This window comes from Coturnix japonica, chromosome 4 (genome assembly GCF_001577835.2).
Source record: "Coturnix japonica isolate 7356 chromosome 4, Coturnix japonica 2.1, whole genome shotgun sequence".
In the NCBI taxonomy this organism is placed as follows: Eukaryota; Metazoa; Chordata; class Aves; order Galliformes; family Phasianidae; genus Coturnix; species Coturnix japonica.
The window spans coordinates 44752958-44772456 of NC_029519.1; the positions used below are offsets into that span (position 1 = coordinate 44752958).

The window sequence follows — 19499 nt, forward strand, 5'->3', positions numbered from 1 at the left end:
GGTGTAGAATTGATCGCTGAACCTTGATGCTGCAGATGTGTTCAGTGCTTATAGACATCCAGAAAATAGGCAGGCTCTGTTCTGTCTGCTGTTTAAATTGCTTGTGCTAAGACCCTGAGGAGGCAGTGTGGTGCCAGACCTTACCAGGAATGGGACTGGTGGTTCCTGATGGCAGGATGGCCTCCAAGCCAATTCTTCCTCCCTCAGGAACAGGGCTAGCGAGATCCACCGTCTGGCTCTCTGCACCACCTGTGTTGCTTTCTCTTTTTTTTTTTTTTCCTTTTCATTTTGTCGGGTGACCTGGTCATCTTCTGCATCTGGACTCAACTTTTTTCCCTCAGCACACTGCATTAATTAACATTTATACTTCTTGGCAACCTGAAGCAGACTCTGATCTTGTCCGTGTCCATATACGTATGTGGGCATGTTGTGGTAAGGTGATGGGGTCCCAAGATAGGGTTGTAGATAGGGCTCAGATAGAAGCAAGTTTAGCTGGTTTGTGTATGTTTCCAGGAGCAATACATGAGGGAAGGGATTAAGTGAAGTGAGTGGGGTGAAAGGGTCAGGTGGCTGTGGAAAGCTTCCCAGAGGCAAGAGAGAAGGCTGGACCATCTTCAGTCAGCCCCAAGATGGGAAGTTTGGACCACAGACAGAAAGCTGACACATATTAGTTTCAATGTCACTAGGTGAGGGGCTCAGCTTACACATAAGGGAAATGCAAGATAAATTGTAGTAGTGGGATATTTGTATTTGTTCCAGACCCCATGCCCTCTTTCCTGGCAGCAGAAAGATTAAGTTTTTGCAGTGTTGCACCTACTTTTTGAGCTTACCACAATGCTGGCTGGCATTGCTGCTCTAGCCTGGCTCTCAGTGGCTTTAACAGAGACGCTGCCACAGTTGATTGGTCAAAAGAAGTAAAATGTCACAGGGGAAGACTATTTTGATCCTTTTCACTTGGGGGGGCAGAGGGGAGGGAAGCAGGAGGCCAGAATAAATGCCGTAACAGAAGTTAGAAAGTGTTGCTCTGAGCATGGACAATGCTTCCCGGGCTCTGGCTCTCTTTGAGCTGGAGTGAATGTGGAAGGTGAACCACTGAACAACCCTTTTCATTCCTGCTAAAGGAACCCAATGGAACAGCTGGAAGTGTGGGTTGACTGGAGGTAGGTCTGTGCAGCCTTAGGACTGTGTGCTGAGAGGCAGGATCGCTTGGGAGGGATGCAGTGATTTCTAGTCAGAACTCCCAATGCTTCCTTTTCCTTCCATGAAAGGCTTAGTATTTCACCATCTCCCTTGCTGATACAAGATACGAGCAGCACAAGACTCTCTCAGGTGTAAGCTCTTTTGCTCCAGGTTCTCATGTTTTAATGCAGGAGAGATTTTTAGACAGTCTCAGAAGCTAAAGAATCCTCTGAAAGCAAGTTCTTCTGTCTTCTCAAGTGACCACTAACCCTCATGCCTTGTAACACATTTTAAAGAGTACAAACATCCAGTGGAAACCTGTCCATTTTTCTGTGTGTGTTGCTGCTTGCTTAGTAGATGCTATGCTGATGATTACAGAGTATTTTCATGAATGTTCATTTTTATCCTACGTATGATCTGTCTTGCCTGTGCTAGCATATTGGAGTTGCTTCTTGGATAACATCAGTGTTGTGGTTTGTTGTCAGTGGCAAATGCTCTTGCTGAGCCAACTTTTTGATCTGCTTAAATTATTAAGATAAGTGGCATAACATCTCCCTGGAATGTTTTGGTAGCAAGATAGTGTGTACAGTGTTAGGAAAAGAAGGGTTGTGTGTCTGTCTGTACCTCTCAGAAGCTGTTGATCCCTTGTTGGTCCCTTGTGAGCCTAATGAGGTTCAACAAAGCAAAGTGCAAGGTTTTGTGCTTGGGTTGAGGTAATCCCAGATATGTATACAAACTGAGAAAAGAACTCCTTGAGAATAGTCCTGCTGAGAAGGACTTAGGGGTTCTGGTTGATGAAAAACAGAATGTGAGCCAACAGTGTCTGCTTGCAGCCTGGAAGATCAATGGTATCCTAAGTTCAGTCAGAAGAGGGATGGCCATCAGGGCAAGGAAGGTGATTGTCCACTTCAGTTCTGCCCTTGTGAGGCCCCATCTGGAGTACTGCATCCAGGCCTGGCGTTCCCAACATAGAAAAGATGTGGAGCTGTTGGAGAGGATCCAGAGGAGGTGGAGCACCTCTCCTATGAACGGGCTGAAGTAACTGGGCTCACTCAGCCTGGAAAAGAGAAGGCTGTGGGAGACCTCACTGTGGCCTTCCAGTATTTAAAGGGAGATTATGAACATGAAGGAAATCAACTTTTTACATAGTTGGATAATGATAGGACAAGAGGGAATAGTTTTAAACTGGAGGAAGGGAGATTTAGATTAGTTGTCACGGGGAAGTCTCTTACTGAGAGCAGTGAGGTGCAGGAACAGGATGTCTACAGTGGTTGAGGATGCCCTGCCCCTGAAGGTGTTCAAGGCCAGGTTGGATGGGGCTCTAGGCAACCTGATCTAGTACTTGATCTAGTGGCTGACAACCCACCCCTGTGGCAGGGGTGTTGGAACTTGACAATCCTTGAGGTCCCTTCCAATCCAAGCCATTCTGTGATAAATATATCTTTGAGTAATTCTCTTTCCCATATTTGAAATCCTCCTAAACATGTTGTCACAAACCGTCTACGTGCTGAAGATGTGCAACTTGATAAGATATGATAGATTGTTATAAGTGTGACAATGAGGGCATGTCTAAACATACAGCAAATATTTTCCTTCTCCTGTGGAAAATGTTTACACATGAAAAGTAGAGTTCAGGTTTTGTCAGCCAAAGGAGGAGATGATGACACCAAAAGTAGGTGCCTCTAGTAAACTTGATGCCCATTTTTCTCTCTACAATAGCATGTAACATGCCAGTACAAGAAGGTGAGTGACTTTTCAAAGTGCCAGGTACTGAGAAAGGAGGTCATATAGGAAGCAGTTAATGGTTAATTATCAATCTGAGGAGGTCCCTTTTCTACTTTCTGTTTGGTATCAGCCAGTGTTACTCTGTGGAGTGAGGAAGCCTAAGTACCCACAGTGTTGTTCCCACCACAGAAAAGGAAAAGGTGGAGATGGCAGGCTGGGGAAGAGCTCTGGAGAGCTGAGATGGCTGCTCCTACTGGACACACAGTGCAGCAAGTGCAGCTTGCTGAGAAAACCAAGCTCAACCTCTGCAGAAACTGTTGCCCCACTCTCTAGGTCTTTTCTGGGCAGCCAGTCGCAAGCTGTGCCTGCTGCCATTCCCAGCACAGATGTAAGGGGAGGCTGTGACTGGGATCTAGCCAGAAAACACTGTGTTAGGACAAAACATTCTCTTTCCTTATTCCTTGTGCTGTGAAACAACTTGTGAAAGCACTCAGGGCTGCTCTCAGCTGTAGTGCAGGTGAGAGAACGTAAGAAGCATGAAACTGGCTTACAGCCAGCGGTATTCTTGTCATTCTTCCTCCTTATATTTTCTTTCTCCACCTTGAAGCCTGGGAATGTAGTAACTGAATGTTAATGCAGTTTCCAAATTCACTGTAGCATAGCCACTGGAAAAAAAAAGAAGTCTTAAGAATGAAAAACAGCCGTTAGCTACTACAAGTGGGGCAAGAATGTCAGAGCGCTGCTGGAAGTATGTGCTATCAGGCTCATAAAACAGCTGCTATCCTGCACGTTTTTATGGGGGAAAAAAAGTGTTTGCATTTACATTTTTAATATGTGATCTGTGATACACAAACCTTATAAGACTGAGTTCAGGTTAACTTCAGATGAAGTTCTCTAAGCATAGATGCTTGTGTAAAGTGCCTGGGTTTTCAAAACTTGGCTGGAGGTTTCGTGGCAGGCTTTCTTGTGGTTATTTCTGGCACCTCTGGCTGCCAGTTGGAACATGGGTTTCTAGATATGTGTGGAAGTGGAAAGGCATGGGTGTGAGCACTTGTGTGGAGTAGGAGCCTTTTAATAGAAGCAGGCTTGATTTAGGACGAGTATCTTTAAATAAGCATGGGTTTGGGGAGCATATGCAAGTATGAAATCCAAACCAATTTCCTCATTCCATCTATTAATACAAGAGAGGGGGGAAAAAAAGGGTCCTTTGAAGTGATTTCAAACAACAATAAATATCCCTTGGAATCTCCCCATCATCTCTGTAAGTCTTGAGGAAGTCAGAGCTTAACCTCACAAAGTGAGATAGGCAGGGAGCAGGAAAAAAGAAGTCAGAAGACATTGTTCTGAGTGCTGGTAATACCATTTTCTCCAACTTGCTGCAGCACTGTCTTGCTGCCTCTGAAGCTGTGTTGGATCGGCAGTCTGCCTTGGCCTGACCCAAGTGACAATGCCTTTTCTTTTGGGGCAGAGATTTGCAAAATGCTCAGTGAGGGACAATAGGAGGCAGCTGTGTGCTGTCAGGAGAGGTTAACCATACATTTCCTTGTAATGTTTCTCTGGAAACCCTTTTGTGCAAGCTATGATTCCTTGCATTCCTTGTTGAACCCAATGACATGCTCTCAACCTCGTGTTGTTTTGGCTCCCAGTTCCGTAGTGTTTTACCCTGGCTTTGGTTGGGCCACCTGTAAGCTTCTGGGGTGGCCTGCCTTGTCCGTTTTTTTGCCAACAAAACCAAGACTGAGAATGAGGAAAAAAAATCATGCCCTGGCAGGCAACTCATTGTTCCACTGCAGTCATGAGCTCTGTAAGTAAATGGTCTAGTCTCAGAGAAATAAAGAGGGGCTTAGAGGATACCCACTCCTCTTCTGGGAAGGAGCTGTGAGATGGGGAACAACATGGTGCGAGGAAGCACAGGCAAAAAGTTCAAGGCTCTGAGAGATGGAGATAATCCTCGTCTGTTTATATTAATAAAATGATGTGCGAAATTCTCCAAAGGAAATATTTTATTCTGGTGTTTTGTAAGCATAAAATGAAAGCTTGCCCTTTGACAGCACTACTATTTTCTTAAAATGCTCCACCAGAACATATTGTCCCTTCATATCTGTCAATACAGTGTCATGCCCTGAGAACAGAATGTTGTCGCGAGACAGTCGTCTCTATTGCTCCATAAATGTTGAGGTGAAGCTTAAGTTTATTAGTTTTTAAGGCAGAAGATATTGTTTCTGCACATTTTTATTGGATACAGTGCCTTAATTTCTGTTAGTCTTAGTCCAAAATGCCTTGGATTTATTTTACTTACTGGAAGGCAGTAGATGCAAGGCCAATTGCACACTTCATCTCTAATTTGTATGTGTCAGCCTGGCCACAAAAGCGGTTTGCAGATGAATGGCTTCTGAGGTGCTTTTCAGCAATGCACCGCTGTCAGCCCTTGTTGTTGCATGCAGAACACCACACAGTCCTTGCCCTTAGCTTCCACCGTGTCACGGTTTGAACTAAAAATCAACCATTTTTAAAATGGGTCCCATTATCTGATTCAATTCTTTCCGGAGTGGCCAGCGACAGCGAGCTTCCAACCCTAATATGGTGTTCGGGCGGTAGCATGGTACTGCGGTATGTTTCGGAGCCTACCAGTGGTGGCCTCCCATGGTGGTACATTAACGCTACCATTGCGGATTCGTGGGCGATAAAGTTGTGTCAACCTGCACATGCCATCTACCATATTTTACTTATTGCCAAATCGCCCTCCTCCTAGGGTGTCGACCTCTGCTGTTTAATATGCGGGCAGTTTCAACCCCCCAATCATGGGAATAACAAGGCAGCCACGAAGTGGTGCCGTAATTAGTGTAAACCACATACTCCCTCGTGTATGCCGGTGCGTGACCTCGCGATATGAGTCCTAAATGAGATGATCATATCGCATGGTCGGTATCTCACTTCTCCTGTCGCTCGCTACAGAGTGTATCGGATTGTGGTAGCGACCAACAATGATATGTGCGTATAAAGGCTGGCGAGCGTTGTGCTGCATGTCAAGTTATTTGAGCCACCTCAATTTTGGCAGCTCGATCAACCTGATGGTTATTTTTATGTTCTTCAGTAGCCTTACTTTTAGGCACATGAGCATCTACATGGCGCACCTTTACAACAATGTTCCTTATTCGGGCAGCAATGTCTTTCCACAGTTCAGCAGCCCAAACAGGTTTACCCTTTCGTTGCCAATTATCATCTTCCCACTGTTGCAACCACCCCCATAAGGCATTTGCCACCATCCATGAATCAGTATAAAGATGAAGCATTGGCCACCTCTCCCGTTCAGCCACATCTAAAGCCAGCTGAGACAAGCCTTTACCTCTGCAAATTGACTCGATTCTCCTTTACCTCAGTGGCCTCTGCAACTTGTGTGTTGCTCCATACAGCAGCTTTCCATCTGCGATGCTTCCCTACAATACGACATGATCCGTCTGTGAATTGAGGCAAATTCTTTTCGTTTTCTTGGTAGTCATTGTATGGTGGTGCCTCTTTAGCACGTGATACCTCTTCTGTAGGTGGTGTTTCAATTTTTTTACTCTCAGGCCAGTCCATGATCACTTCTAGAATTCCAGGACGGCTGAGTTTTCCCATTCGAGCTCGTTGAGTAATTAATGAAATCCACTTACTCCAAGTGGCATCAGTAGCATGATGGGTGGAGGGAACCTGTCCTTTAAACATCCAGTTTATTACTGGCAAGCGAGGTGCTAGAAGAAGCTGAACCTCTGTCCCAACTACTTCAGAAGCAGCCCGAACCCCCTCATACACGGCTAAGATCTCCTTCTCAGTTGGAGTGTAGCGCTCCTCAGACCCTTTATATGCTCGACTCCAAAATCCTAGGGGTCGGCCTCGGGTCTCTCCTGAGGCTCTTTGCCACAAACTCCAGGTGGGACCTTTCTCTCCAGCAGCAGTGTAGAGGATGTTCTTCACATCCTGTCCCGTCCGTACTGGCCCCAAGGCCACGGCACGGGGCATTTTCTGTTTTTATCTGCTCAAAAGCCTGCTGCTGCTCAGGACCCCATGAGAAATTATTCTTCTTCCGTGTTACCTGATAGAGAGGGCTCACTATGTGGCTGTAGTTTGGGACATGCATTCTCCAAAAGCCCACTACTCCCAGAAAAGATTGGGTCTCTGTTTTATTTGTGGGCGGAGACATAGCAGTGATTTTGTCAATCACATCTGCTGGGATGTGACGACGTCCATCTTGCCATTTTATACCTAAGAACTGGATTTCCTGGGCAGGCCCCTTCACCTTGCTGCGCTTAATGGCAAAACCAGCTTGCAAAAGAATTTGGATTATCTGTTTTCCTTTCTTGAAAACCTCTGCTGCTGTATGGCCCCACACGACAATATCATCAATATACTGCAAGTGTTCGGGAGCATTACCTGTTCCAAGACAGCTTGGATTCATCCATGGCAAATTGTTGGCTGTGCTTCCACCCCCTGAGGGTAAACGGTTCCAGGTATACTGAATACCTCTCCAGGTAAAAGCAAACTGTGGCCTACATTTTGCAGCCAATGGGATGGAAGAAAGGCATTAGCAATATCAATGGTGATCCACCTAAGCTCTTTTGACTCCAATTCATACTGGAGTTCTAGCATGTCTGGTACAGCAGCACTTAATGGAGGTGTGACTTCATTCAGGCCACGGTAATCTACCGTCAGCCTCCATTCCCCACTGGTTTTACGCACTGCCATATGGGGGCTGTTAAAAGGCGAGTGCGTTTTGCTAATCACTCCCTGATTTTCTAATTGGCGAATTAGCTTTTTGAAGGGAGCAATGAGTCCTATTGGTGCGGTACTGCCGTCTGTGAACCACTTTTGGTGGCAATTGGTACCTCTTGGTCTTTTACCTGGAAGCAACCCCACAGGCAGAAGGATCATCTGGACAAGCCAGTAAAGTTGCAGGCTGCTTAACACCATTTTGTGGTTTACAGCAGCTATCCCAAAGCATCGATACCCGCTGGGATGCTTGAAATTCCCATCCTAAGGTAATGCGTCTCCCAGTATACATGGAGGCTCCTCTGGACCAGTGCACAATAGAGGGTGCATTCGGCCAGTTCTTACCAGTGAGTTATTTCGGCCTTCCAACCTAGTCAATTCTTGGGAACCCCCAGCACTGTCCATGATCATAAATTTTGGTTTGTTTGCCCTTGGTGGACTGTCGAGGGCATTGAGGTGTTGCATTGGTGCACCCAGGTGTCCACACGCTTTATATTGCTAGTGGTTGAGGAATGGTGCCAAGGCCACTTGAATCCACACACTCGAGTATACTCTGTTGCTCCATTTCCCCCCCTGGCTGGGGGCAGGGGCCCCTTATCTGTTTACCTCGTTGACTTGCAGCAACTGGAACCTTCCCCTCCCCCGTTTGGGAACGGAGTTTCACCTTGGTGGTGTTGTTGGCATTGTAAATTCTTTCACTCGGTGCCTGAAGTGGCCAGAATGGATGAGTTATAGCCACTGTCTATTATATCTCCTCTCCATTGTATTACTCAAAGTAATACAACAAAGCAAAACAGTATGGGTCTTATCATTGTCGTATTGCCTTGAATACGAGGACGTCTCTTTTATGTTAGGATGATATTTTCGATTACAGGTCAGAGAGGAACTCATGTTGTGTAGCTCTCAATTAGGTGATTCGTGGGAATCTGGTTTACATACTATCTGGGTACCACCGTGGGATTATCTACATCAGGCACATTAGCCCCAATTTGTCAAATATATCACTTTGGTTTCATCCACCTTTGTCTCAACCTTATCCACTATTTTTTTTCCCATTGGACAATGGCTGAAGTATAAAGGCTTAACTTTCTGGTAGCGCTTATAATAGTATTCAAGCTTCCTTGAAGTCTGCTAATTTGCTATTTACAAGGGGCTTTTCTTTCCCCTTTGCCACATATACCAATGCAAGTGCACTTGGCATGCTTTCTCTGGAGGCTGCCTTTGTCAAAGTCACCGCCACATTTTGTCGGGTGGGAACGTGGACTGGCTTTCAGGATCATGGCTTAATTGGTTTGGGATTTCGATTTGAACTGGGGGCCTGTAGAGCATTTCCACCCAGAGCCCCTTTCTTCTCAAAAAATTGGGTATACCTTTCTTCCATATCAGTCCATTTCTTCTCAGGGGCTCCAAGTCCCGTTTAAAGGGTGATCTATATCTCCTTTACCGCTATCAACATCGCTTCCAGAGTGGGTGTAGGACCGATTTGGCAATGGCCTGATACCTCTGTCCACACGTGAGTTCCCTGGAAATGCTACCCCAGGGTTGGCGGGAGCTTCAGCTTTGCCATCAGTCCACGCACTGTTGGCACCATTGTCCGCAGCAGCAAGTAACCAAGTGACCGATATGTTTCTTTTGGGCTGAGCGTGGGGGGTTGAAAATCCTTTCTCAGATCTTCCGGAATTCACTCAGTTTTAAAAGCATCGATCAATTAATGGTCGTGTAATACGTCTTGCTCACCTTTTGCTCTATCAGGGGAGTCCCAGGTGGGTTAATGTTGGCAGGCTGAGTTGATTCTGAGCGGCCTGGACCCCCATTTAAGTTTGGGACTTGAGAAATTCTCGTAAAGAAAAAGTAGCTTTTGGCTCCTCTTCTGACTCTGACCCTGACCCTGATGCTTGTGTTATTTCCTCCAGGTAACCCTCCTTCTTTTTCCTCTCTCCTAACTTTCTCTGCTCCTCTAACTTCTTCTGCTCCTCTAGGACGTTCTTCTCTCGCTGCGAACAGTTGCTTCTGTATACTGCTGCTTAACAGAGCGCATGGCTTCCGCGAACTTCCTCTGTCTTGCTGGACTCCTCCTGCTCTCCTGAGTCCCCCTGACCTCCTGAGTCCCCCTGCTCTCCTGAGTCCCCCTGACCTCCTGAGTCCCCCTGCTCTCCTGAGTCCCCCTGCTCTCGCGTGAGTCCTGCTGCGGCCTAACTCCCTCCGCTCTTCTAACTCCTTCTGCATGTTTTCTCGTATCTGAGGTGTGAGAAGCTCGTTTGGCTTTTTTCGCCCTCTTTACAGGGGGCATACAACATTTGTATCGTGGGTGCCCCCGGGGTGGGTTGTTAAGTTGGAGTACATACGTCAGACTTGGGGAGGGTGTCCGATTCGGTGCCCGGGGGAGATTGGTTCGTACCCTGGACTGGAGGAGGTCTTGTGTTCAGGGGACTGGGAGAGGCGGTTCGTAGGTCATGACAGGAGCTCGTCCGTACAAAGCGACCGGAGGGTGCTACGCGACTGGAAGTCTTGGACGGCGTTGTAGTCGGCCTTGAGAGTCAGTGTACACACGAGTCAAAATAGAGTCGATGTTTGAAACTGGAGATCTCGGACGCACTTTACCCAGGAGCGCGCCTGTGCTCGGGACTGGCGCAGCTTGCGTGGCTACGAACCGGAGGCATCGCGCTCAGTCTGGAGAGTGGTCATGTCGGACCGGAAGGGCATCGCGCTCAGTCTGGAAGAGAGTAGTCATTGTCGGACCGGACGGGCATCACGACGGCTCAGTCTGCGGGAGTGTCACTGCTCGAGGAACCGAGGGCGCCGTGCTCCGGCACTCGGAGAGGGTCGTGGCTACGCCGGAGGGCATTATGCTGCGACTAGAAGATGTTTGTGCTCGCGACTGGGGAAGGGGCATTGTGTGGCTCAGTCTGGAGGAGCGTTATGCTCGGACTGGAGGGCAGTTGACGCTCAGTCGTGGGAGAGTGTCATGGGCTCGAGACCGGAGGGCGCTGCTGCCCGGACTGGGAGAGGTGTCGTGCATCGGACGGCAAGAGGGCATCGCCGCTCAGTTCTGGGAGAGTGTTTCATGCTCGGACGGAGGGTCCGCTGTACTCGACTGGCGAGTGTCGTGCTAAACGCGACCGGAGGGCATCGCGCTCAGTCTGGAGAGGGGTGTCATGGGCGGACCGGAGGGCGCTGTACTCGGACTGGAGGAGGTGGTCGTGCTCGGACCGGAGGGCCATCGCGCCTCCAGTCTGGGGAGAGTGTTGTACCCGAACCGGAGGGGCGACTGGTGCTCGGACTGAGGAGTGTCGCTGCTCGGACGGAAGGAGGCGGTCGCGCTTCAGGATCTGGCGAGTGTTTGAGTTGGGAATTGCAGGAAGCGTTTTCTCATCCCAACAGGTTTTCCTGGCGTTCAGCTCTAAGACTCTCTGTTCTCGTACCAGATTGAGTCTCGTTGTACAGGGAGATCTTTTGCTCTCAGGCTTCAAAAGGCTTTTTCTCTCTCTACCTTCTCATCCCCAAAGTGTTTGGCTGCGTCAAGGTCTAAGACTCTCTTTCTCGTACAGATTGAGTCTCGTTGGTACAGGGATGATCTTTTCTCTCAGCTTGCAAAAGCTTTTTCTCGTCTCTACCTTCTCAGTCACAGTTTATTTGGCCTTCAGCGTCTAAGACTCTTCTCTTAGGAATGGTATTGGACTAAGGCCCCAATAAAGCATTAGCTAGGCCCAAAATCATTTCGCTGCCTTCCTACATCTGCACTGAGCCAACAACATTCTGCCATCAAATAGTGCAATCGAAACCTCTCAGGATTCTTCAAGTGATTCAGGAAGTGAAGCTCCATAACACTGAAGATGTCGTCCTTTAGAATCTCTTCAATTCCTGCCACTCAGTATTCTCTGGTTTCTAGGAAGACTTCCTGCCGATGATATAAATCAGATACTTGAGGCAGAGGATTTATTACAATATCAACAGGTAAGTTCAGGGAGATTAGAGTGTGGTCCACTGATCAGTTCAAAAACTTGCATAAAGGATGCAGGTAGAAAGAAGGAGGAGCACAGCGCTTAAAAATCACCATTTCTGTATAATTAGTTGCATTAGTTGCTCCCTCTGGAGCTGTATACAGATACGAAGTGAGCATTGCTAACCATGCTTTCAATCCATTATACAATTGTATAGCTCCATAAGGGAAAAAGTGGGTAGCTTGAAACATGGGCCCAATAATGTTCGGGAGCCGTCTCCAAAAAGGAACCAATGCACACAGTCCCTGGTACAATCACAAATTTAGTAGAGGGAACATTTTTTTTTTTTTCAATAGAGAGGGAAAAAAAGTGAAAAAAAAAAACCAAAGCTCAGCAGTGTTTATAAAACTTAAACGGGAGTAATTGGCAGTCCGCTGAGGCTTCAAGCGGTCAGCTCGCAGGTGCCAGAAATCCCAAACACGAGATAGCTTCCTTAACAGGGAAAAAGAAACTCGCTAAGCTCTGTTAAAAGGCTAAAGAGAACAGGAAGCAAACAGCACAGAAAAAAACAGCGATCATTGCCCGCTTCTCTCACCGAAATCTGTCACGGGTTGAAAAAAAATCGTGACCTGCTCCGTGTCAGGGCGCGCGTGGGCCCCGGAGGGGCCTAGGCCGAAAAAAAGAAAAGTTAATGTAGGAAAAAGAATAACAGCGCAATGCTATCTAAGAGCACACTTATTACTAAATTACTATATCGAATACAGGATAACACAACTATTAATCACAATATAATTGAAAATTGAAGCTAAACGAATCAAGCCAAGAATAGGTAGAGAGAATGGATCCCGTTAACCGAGAGGCTGACTGGTAATCTAGGCGAACGGCTGGGGAGGCTCCCACCACACTCCGCTGAACGCCAGAACTCAAAAGACGTCAGTCTTTCTGCGGACGAGAGTTAATATAGAGTCCAGGTCCCGTGACCTATCGTGTTGTTCCCTGGGAGATGTAGTCTTCTTCTGTAAGTTGCAGATTCAGTAAAATTATTCATGCTTTATATGATGTTATGATGTGGAATACTGATAGCAAAAAATACAAAATTATTAAACCATGACACACCGAACAAATTGCCTCCTTCCCCTGGAGAGGAGATAGCTTTTTCTCTCGTGGGTTGCTCACTGCAGCTTTCTCTGGAGGCTGTTGCTGGAGGTACAAGAAGAGGTACTTAAACTGCTGTATTCAGCAGTAGGGCTTGTGGGTAGATTTCTCCCCAGTACAGTGCTTCTTTACTCTCACTGGATTTGTTTTCCATAAAGCACAGAGCTCTGCTATTGCTCCTCTCAGGTCTCAACTTGGGAACAGTCAAAATAAATAGCAAGTTTAGGTAGAGGAGTTTTCTGTATGTAAAAGGTATCTAACTCTGTGACTCTGGTCTTTGGATGGATGGCGTTGCTTTTGGGGGATCTGAGCTTACACTGCTTCTTTGTGAAGAGTCTCTCTGGTTTGGGGCTACACGCTTCCAAGTCTCCCCTCTCTCTCTATCTGCAAGAGCTCAGTGCATGGTTTTTGAGCTGTCATCCTGCAGGCAGCATTTTTTTCTGCTTCTCTCTTTCCTTATCCTTGCACTTCGTAGTCCATTATGATATGAGAAGGATTCCAACAGCAATGCAGCTCCCTCAGGAAATACTATGATGAAATGGGGACAGCTGCTGGTTGTGATTTTGCTGGGATCCTTCCATTGCAAAGATGGGTGCTTAGCACCTGAAACTTCTTGTACGAATGCTGTCCACATGAAATTAGTAACAAAGATGTCTCTGTGGGTGCTGGGGTGCTGCATTTGCTTACCAGAGAGTGAGAAAGCAAACTCTTTGTTAATAAAACTTACAATTGCTGCTGTTGTGATTGCACGTAATCCCTGAGAGGATAAGACTCTTTAAAGCTGGGTTTGATTTTTACCTTGCTTTTACTTGGACTACACAGATATCTACCGCTGCACTTCTGCTTTGCATTTTTTTTCCTAGGACATTTTGCTCTTCAGGATATCTCTGGAGGTCCCTTCTAACCCCTACAATTCTGTGATTCTGTGATTCTCCTGAAGTGGCAGAGACCTTTGGGAGTTGCACAGGCTGCTGAGAAATTGTTGTTTGCTTTAAAGTATTCTGTTTCTATTGGAATCACCAAACAAAACAGTAAAAAATCATTATGTCCTTAAAGCTTTATTTATACAACATACATTTCTGGCTAAGTTTGACAAGGAAATGTTTGCTTTAAGTGTTTTATTTAGGAAATGTTTAGATAAGAGAGTAAAGAAGGAGCAAGAGATGTGAAAATCCAAAATAGCAAATGATAATGCTGTTATTTAATTCTTTTAAAAGCAAAGTGAACTCTTCTGATGACCCAGATTAGATGGTGGGATAACGCATTAAGTCCTTCCCAAAGGAAAAACAAACAAACAACAAAAAATTTTACCACCTTTGGTATGTAGCATTATAAGTTGTCTGGCATAATAAAATAACGGTGAGTTAAGAAATGAAATGGCAGAAGGGAAAATATATCATAGAATCATAGAATGGCCTGGGTTGAAAAGGACCGTAATTATCATGTAGTTTCAACCCCCTGCTATATGCAGGGCTGCCAACCACCAGACCAGGCTGCCCAGAGCCACATCCAGCCTGGCCTTGAGTTACTCCAGGGATGGGACATCCAAGACCTCCCTGGGCAGCCTGTTCCAGTGTGCTACCACCCTCTGTGTGGAAAACTTTCTCCTAATCTCTAGCCTAAACATCCCCTGTCTTAGTTTAAAACCATTCCCCAGCCAGGAGTTTTCAAATATGATGGAGAGTGGCTCAGCAACCACATCAGCCATCTCTCTCAGAACCCTAGGATGGATATCATCTAGTCCCATGGACTTATACACCTCCATATATGATCAAGTTACTTTGGATATTGACTTTATTGTACCAGTTGCTCCTGTGTAGCCTTTTTCTCAGTATCAAAATAGGGGACCCAAAGGGAGAATAGGCAAAACTTTAAAAGCTAATCAATGGAAGCACTGTTGTTCTCTGTAAATAAAGTGTTATTACAGTAGGAAAAGTGCTCAAGACATAGAGCTGACTGGAGAAGGTGCTGAGGAAACATTTGGATGAAAACTCTTGTTTAAATCAGCTAAGTGAGGAGAAAGAACACCATCCCATCCCAATTCTGGAAATTGATTTATAATCATGGTCTGTTGCTAAATATTACAGATCTTTGTGGACTACAGTCATGGATCTTCCTGTTGTGACAGTTTCATAGCCTTTTTTGCAAATGTCTATCACAGTGTTGTCTGAAAAGCAAACTGGTCACCTCGTGTGCAATAAGTCAATTCTTGCATGCTTGGGAGAGACATTTATTTCAGGACTGTGCAAGGCTGGATGCTAAATGGTTTCCCACATATCAAGCACATGCACTAAACTATCTGCACAACATTTACACACAGACGTTAGGAATTATTGATTTTTCAGCCCATTTTCCTCATGGTGATTGGTTAGTAATTTTCATACAATTGTAAGGATTCATGGACCTTGGGTTTTCTTGCCAAGTTGGCAATGTCCTCAGAGTATCCTGATTAATTTTCCTTTCAAGGCTCTTTCCTAAGCTGGTGCTTAGTGAGAAGGGTTTTATTGAAGATGACGGTCACTGCTTTGTAAGGAGCTGGTGCTCAGGAGTCAGCCAGGAGCCGGGTAGGATGTAGGTCCCACACAGGGACTGAGGGCATGCTGCAGAGCTTCTGTGCTTTTAGTCCAGGATGGCAACAGCTGAGGAATGAGGAAGAGAAAGAAAGTCACCTGAGTGCTGGCTAGGGGACAGCCTGGGAGAAAACCTCCTGACGTAAATACTGTCCCCTCCATCAGCAACCCATTCATTTCTCTCATACAGCACAGCAGAAATGCTTCTAGTCCCTAATTCCATCCCAGTGTAATTAGCCTCAGGCTTAAGGTGAGTGACTTTACCTCAGGGTTTCTCTCTTCCTGGGGTGGCTAAAAAACTTGTCGCTTTCAGCCTTGAGGCAATACGCTCTGCCCTCACTCAATTTACTTATTCTGGAGAGGGGAGGGGGGTTGGGATATTGTTTCAATATCCCACCAGTGTAGGTGGCGGAAGTGTGTGCTTCACCATCCCATGCTCTGGTGGTTTCTGTGGGTGTATGAACAAACACGCTTTCTTTATTTTAACAAAGCCCCGTGTCTTCGGCTCGGTTTGGCTCGGTGCCCTGCAGCCCTGAGCAGGATGAAGCTTGGAGCCTACGAGAGCAGCTGGCTTCGAAAGCAAGCCGCTTGAATGAGCCCTCTGGGTAAGAGCAGAGCGGACCGGGCCCGGGTCCTGCCTGCTGCCCGCTCCACGCGGCAGCCCGTTGGGCCCGGGGAGGGGCGGCTGCCGGCAGAGGGCATCAGTGCCCCGCCGCCGGGACCCGACTGCGGCCTCGGGGCTGCCCCGAGTTAGGCTGAGGAAGGACGAGGTCTATGCCAGGATGAGGGGCCTGCAAGCGCTGGCTGGGAGGAGTGCCAGGTCTTGCACGTGGTTCTGTGCAGAGCTCCCCAATCGAGAACACATCAGCGTTTGCTTTCATATGTTCTAGTCTCCAACTATTAAACCCTGCAACTTTAACTAGTGATCTATTGAGGCATGGGTGGTATGCTACGAGGAGTTAGCAAGAGGTTAGGAAGGCACCAAAAGCAGTCCATGGGCTCCAAGGGTGCCTTAAAAAGAGCATGGCCAGCAGGTTGAAGGAGGTGATCCTCCCCCTCTACTCTGACCTGGTGAGGCCACATCTGAAGTACTGTGTCCAGTTCTGGCCCCTCCAGTTCAAAAAAAGACAGGGAACTTCTGGAGAGAGACCAGTGGAAGGCTGCAAAGATTATTAAGGGCCTGGAGTATCTGCCTCATGAGGAAAGACTGGGAGACCCAGGATCGTTCAGTCAGGAGAAGGCAATGCTGAGGGGAGATCTTGCATTTAAAACTGTCTAAAGTGTGGGAGTTAAGTCAGTGAGGACAGGCTCCTTTTGGCAATAGAACAAGGGAACTGGAACATAGGAAGTTTCATACTAATACAAGGAAGGTCTTTACTGTGATGAGAGTGATGGAGCACTGGAACAGGCTGCCCAGAGAGGTTGTGCAGTCTCTTTCTCTGGATATAAATATTCAAGACCTACCTGGACATCTTCCTGTGTGCCCTGCAGTAGGGAGCTGCTTTAGCGAAGAGGTTGGACTTGATGATATGTAGAGATCCCTTCCAACCCATATGATTCTGTGACCGCTTATTTCTCTCAAGAAGACATGCTGTATAATTTACTATAAACATATCAGATACTCATAACAAAAAACTTAAGCCTCCTGCATTTACTTCTGTTTTTCCTTATTTGAATGTTTTCCATTACCACCAGTTTCTACCTCCTTTGAAAGATGGAAGTGTGACCCTGTGAAGTGGAAATGAGCAGGAATTGGACTATTTGCTGTTTTGGCCTTGTCTGTAGTTTCACTGGAAGTGGGCAGAAGCTCAGTCAGGATGCTGAATTAGGATTCTTATGAAGACTGAAAAATCAGCTCCCACTGAATGTTGTTTTCACAGCTAACTGAGGTGGGACTATCAGAAAATGCAAACTTGCTAATCAAGTTTCAAAAGCAAATGGGTTTATTTGCATTATATATTTAATAACCAGATATGAAGTAATGGGTGCTGAGCTGATGCGATCTTTCTAGATTTCCTGTGAAGTAGTTCGGTGACTTGAGCACGAGCAGGGAATGCAAATGTAGGAGGTAAAGAGATGTTTTCCATGGTTGCCCTTTAGAAATCAGTGCTATTAGACTAATTAATCTCGAATATTCAACTGACTGTGTAATGGAAGAATTCATTCCTTGAGCTCAGGAAGTAGAGTGAGCTGCATACCTGCATCTTAAAAACCCAACAAACAAAAAAACCCCAACAAACAAACAAACAAAAAACCCCAAATCCCCAAACCTCAGCATCTTTAGGAATAGTGGTGATCAATGGTTGAGTCATGAAAACATGCATGACTGATACTGCTGATGTAAAGAGGATTGCTTGTAAGCACAAGTGTTTTCAGGGTTGAGTCTGCTTTTGCAAATGATGACTTGGCACTGATCATTTGTCAACAAGTTGAAAAAATATACAGAAAGTGTCTTAGGCAAGTATAACTCTGGTGTCTCTGCACATAGTTGTTTCTATTGAAATGGTTTTACCCTCTGTAACTCCTTGACTTGCACTGAATTACTCCTGACTTAATCCAATGCAAATATTTTATCACACAGTAGTCTCCACAAAACCCTAGAAATACAAGAGCTGCCAGTTTCCATCTAGTTCTACGTTGTCTCTGACAGTGCTGTGGTCAGCATGAGTGGCTTCTGAGGAATCTACCAGAAACTCTGCAAGATATGTTTGGAATAAACACAAGGAAAGTTTTGCTCTCCCAGTTCTACTTAGTTTGTGCATTTATGCATTGTAACTTTGGATGTTCTTATTGTAAATACAGATGTCAAACACTGTCGTTTACAAAGATATTGGACTTCTCGGGAAAATGGAATTCTGGATGAAAAGATATAATAATAATTTTTGCATATCAATGGGCCTTTAGTTGAATGTGGCAAGCTGTTCTGTGCAATTGTTTGCAAAGCAGGCTGTGCCTTCTTTGTGGTGAGCAGGAGCTTTGTTTTAGTGATAGCCTGGTTCAAGAAGGACATTGGGCAACTTTCCTTCTCCATGGCTTCATGTGTAGGGCTGAAGCCAGTGGACTAAGAAGGCACATTTAATCAGGCAGCCAAAGCTGTTGCAAGTTACTGCTTTTGTAGCGTCTGCTCTGTGGATGGGAAGTTAGTGGGCTGTAGTCCTGAGAGATGATCTTCTCTGTAAGTTTATTAAACCACTAGTAAGTACCGGTAATTTTAAAATAAGGAATATGTGGTATAAAGTGTGCAAGTCATGTCAAAATGTACTTATACAGTTGGTACTAAGTGGGTCCAGCTGATGGCTTTGGATTTTGTCAGTCACAGTGACAGAGGGGATAAATGGGTCACTTCACTTGGGTGCTTGTGTACGTAAAGTGCACTGATTTTCAGGCTTGGCTGAGAAAAATGCCTTGGCTCTTGGTTTAAGGACTCTGGGAAGGTTCTTGGTAGGGTTTTAGATCACAGTATATAGTAGTGGTATACTTAAAGACTAACTGTTGTGCATCATATTTTAAGGTATAACAAGTTGTGAGGAAGTAAGATTGCTGTGCAAGTTATTTAGTGAGCTAAGAACCACCTGCTGAGGTTGGTTCTTAGCTTTTTTTTGACTTTTCCACATTTTGAGATGCTTGGTATGGAAGAATGAGTTGTCTAGCAGCAAGAAGCAACAACAACTTTCTGTAGTAGCTAATATCTTTCTTTAGAGAGGGGGCAGAGGGGACCTTCTGAGTTCATTTGTAAATAGAAGCAAAGTGGATAGTGTGCAAATTAAGGGTGACATTAGAAAGCTGAACCATAGATAAAATAGTCCTTGATTGTGAGCTGTTATATAGCCTTTGGAAGAGGGGAAGATGTATAGTTACTTGGTTTAGAACTGGACTATATGAAGCTTCTAAATGGAGGTAGTGCTTTTAGTTCGGGGTCTGCTGTTAGTTCACTTGAAACAGTTCACAAACAGTTTCATGGCCAGGCAGAAGGTTTCCCTGTGCTGCCAGTGACTCAGTTGCTTAAAAGCAGGTAATCAGGGAACATGATTTATTGAAAGGAGCAGAGGAGGCCAAGTCCTGATGAATTCATGTGCTGAGCCCAGGTGGGAGAACATGTTGAAGGGGGTGAGGGGCTGGTACGTTACGGACAGCTGCCTGTTCTCAGAGGCTGGGGAAAGCGCAACTCTGACAGCAGCACAGA

At 45.9% G+C, this 19499-nt stretch overlaps 1 protein-coding gene across 5 annotated transcripts in view; it reads left to right on the forward strand.

The window, feature by feature from the left end:
* The window catches only part of SLC4A4 (solute carrier family 4 member 4), a 216657-nt gene that overhangs the window by 26582 nt on the left and 170576 nt on the right, over positions 1-19499 (forward strand). For 2 of the 5 annotated variants that reach the window (XM_015861475.2, XM_015861477.2), the window contains exon 1: positions 1058-1160. The exons of 1 other annotated variant lie outside the window; for it this stretch is intronic. In XM_015861475.2, coding sequence (XP_015716961.1) covers positions 1129-1160 — 32 coding nt within the window. In that variant the 5' untranslated portion in view covers positions 1058-1128. Of the gene's footprint in view, positions 1-1057; positions 1161-19499 lie in introns of those variants that run through there. 2 more of the 5 variants (XM_015861481.2, XM_015861480.2) reach the window with 2 other exon arrangements.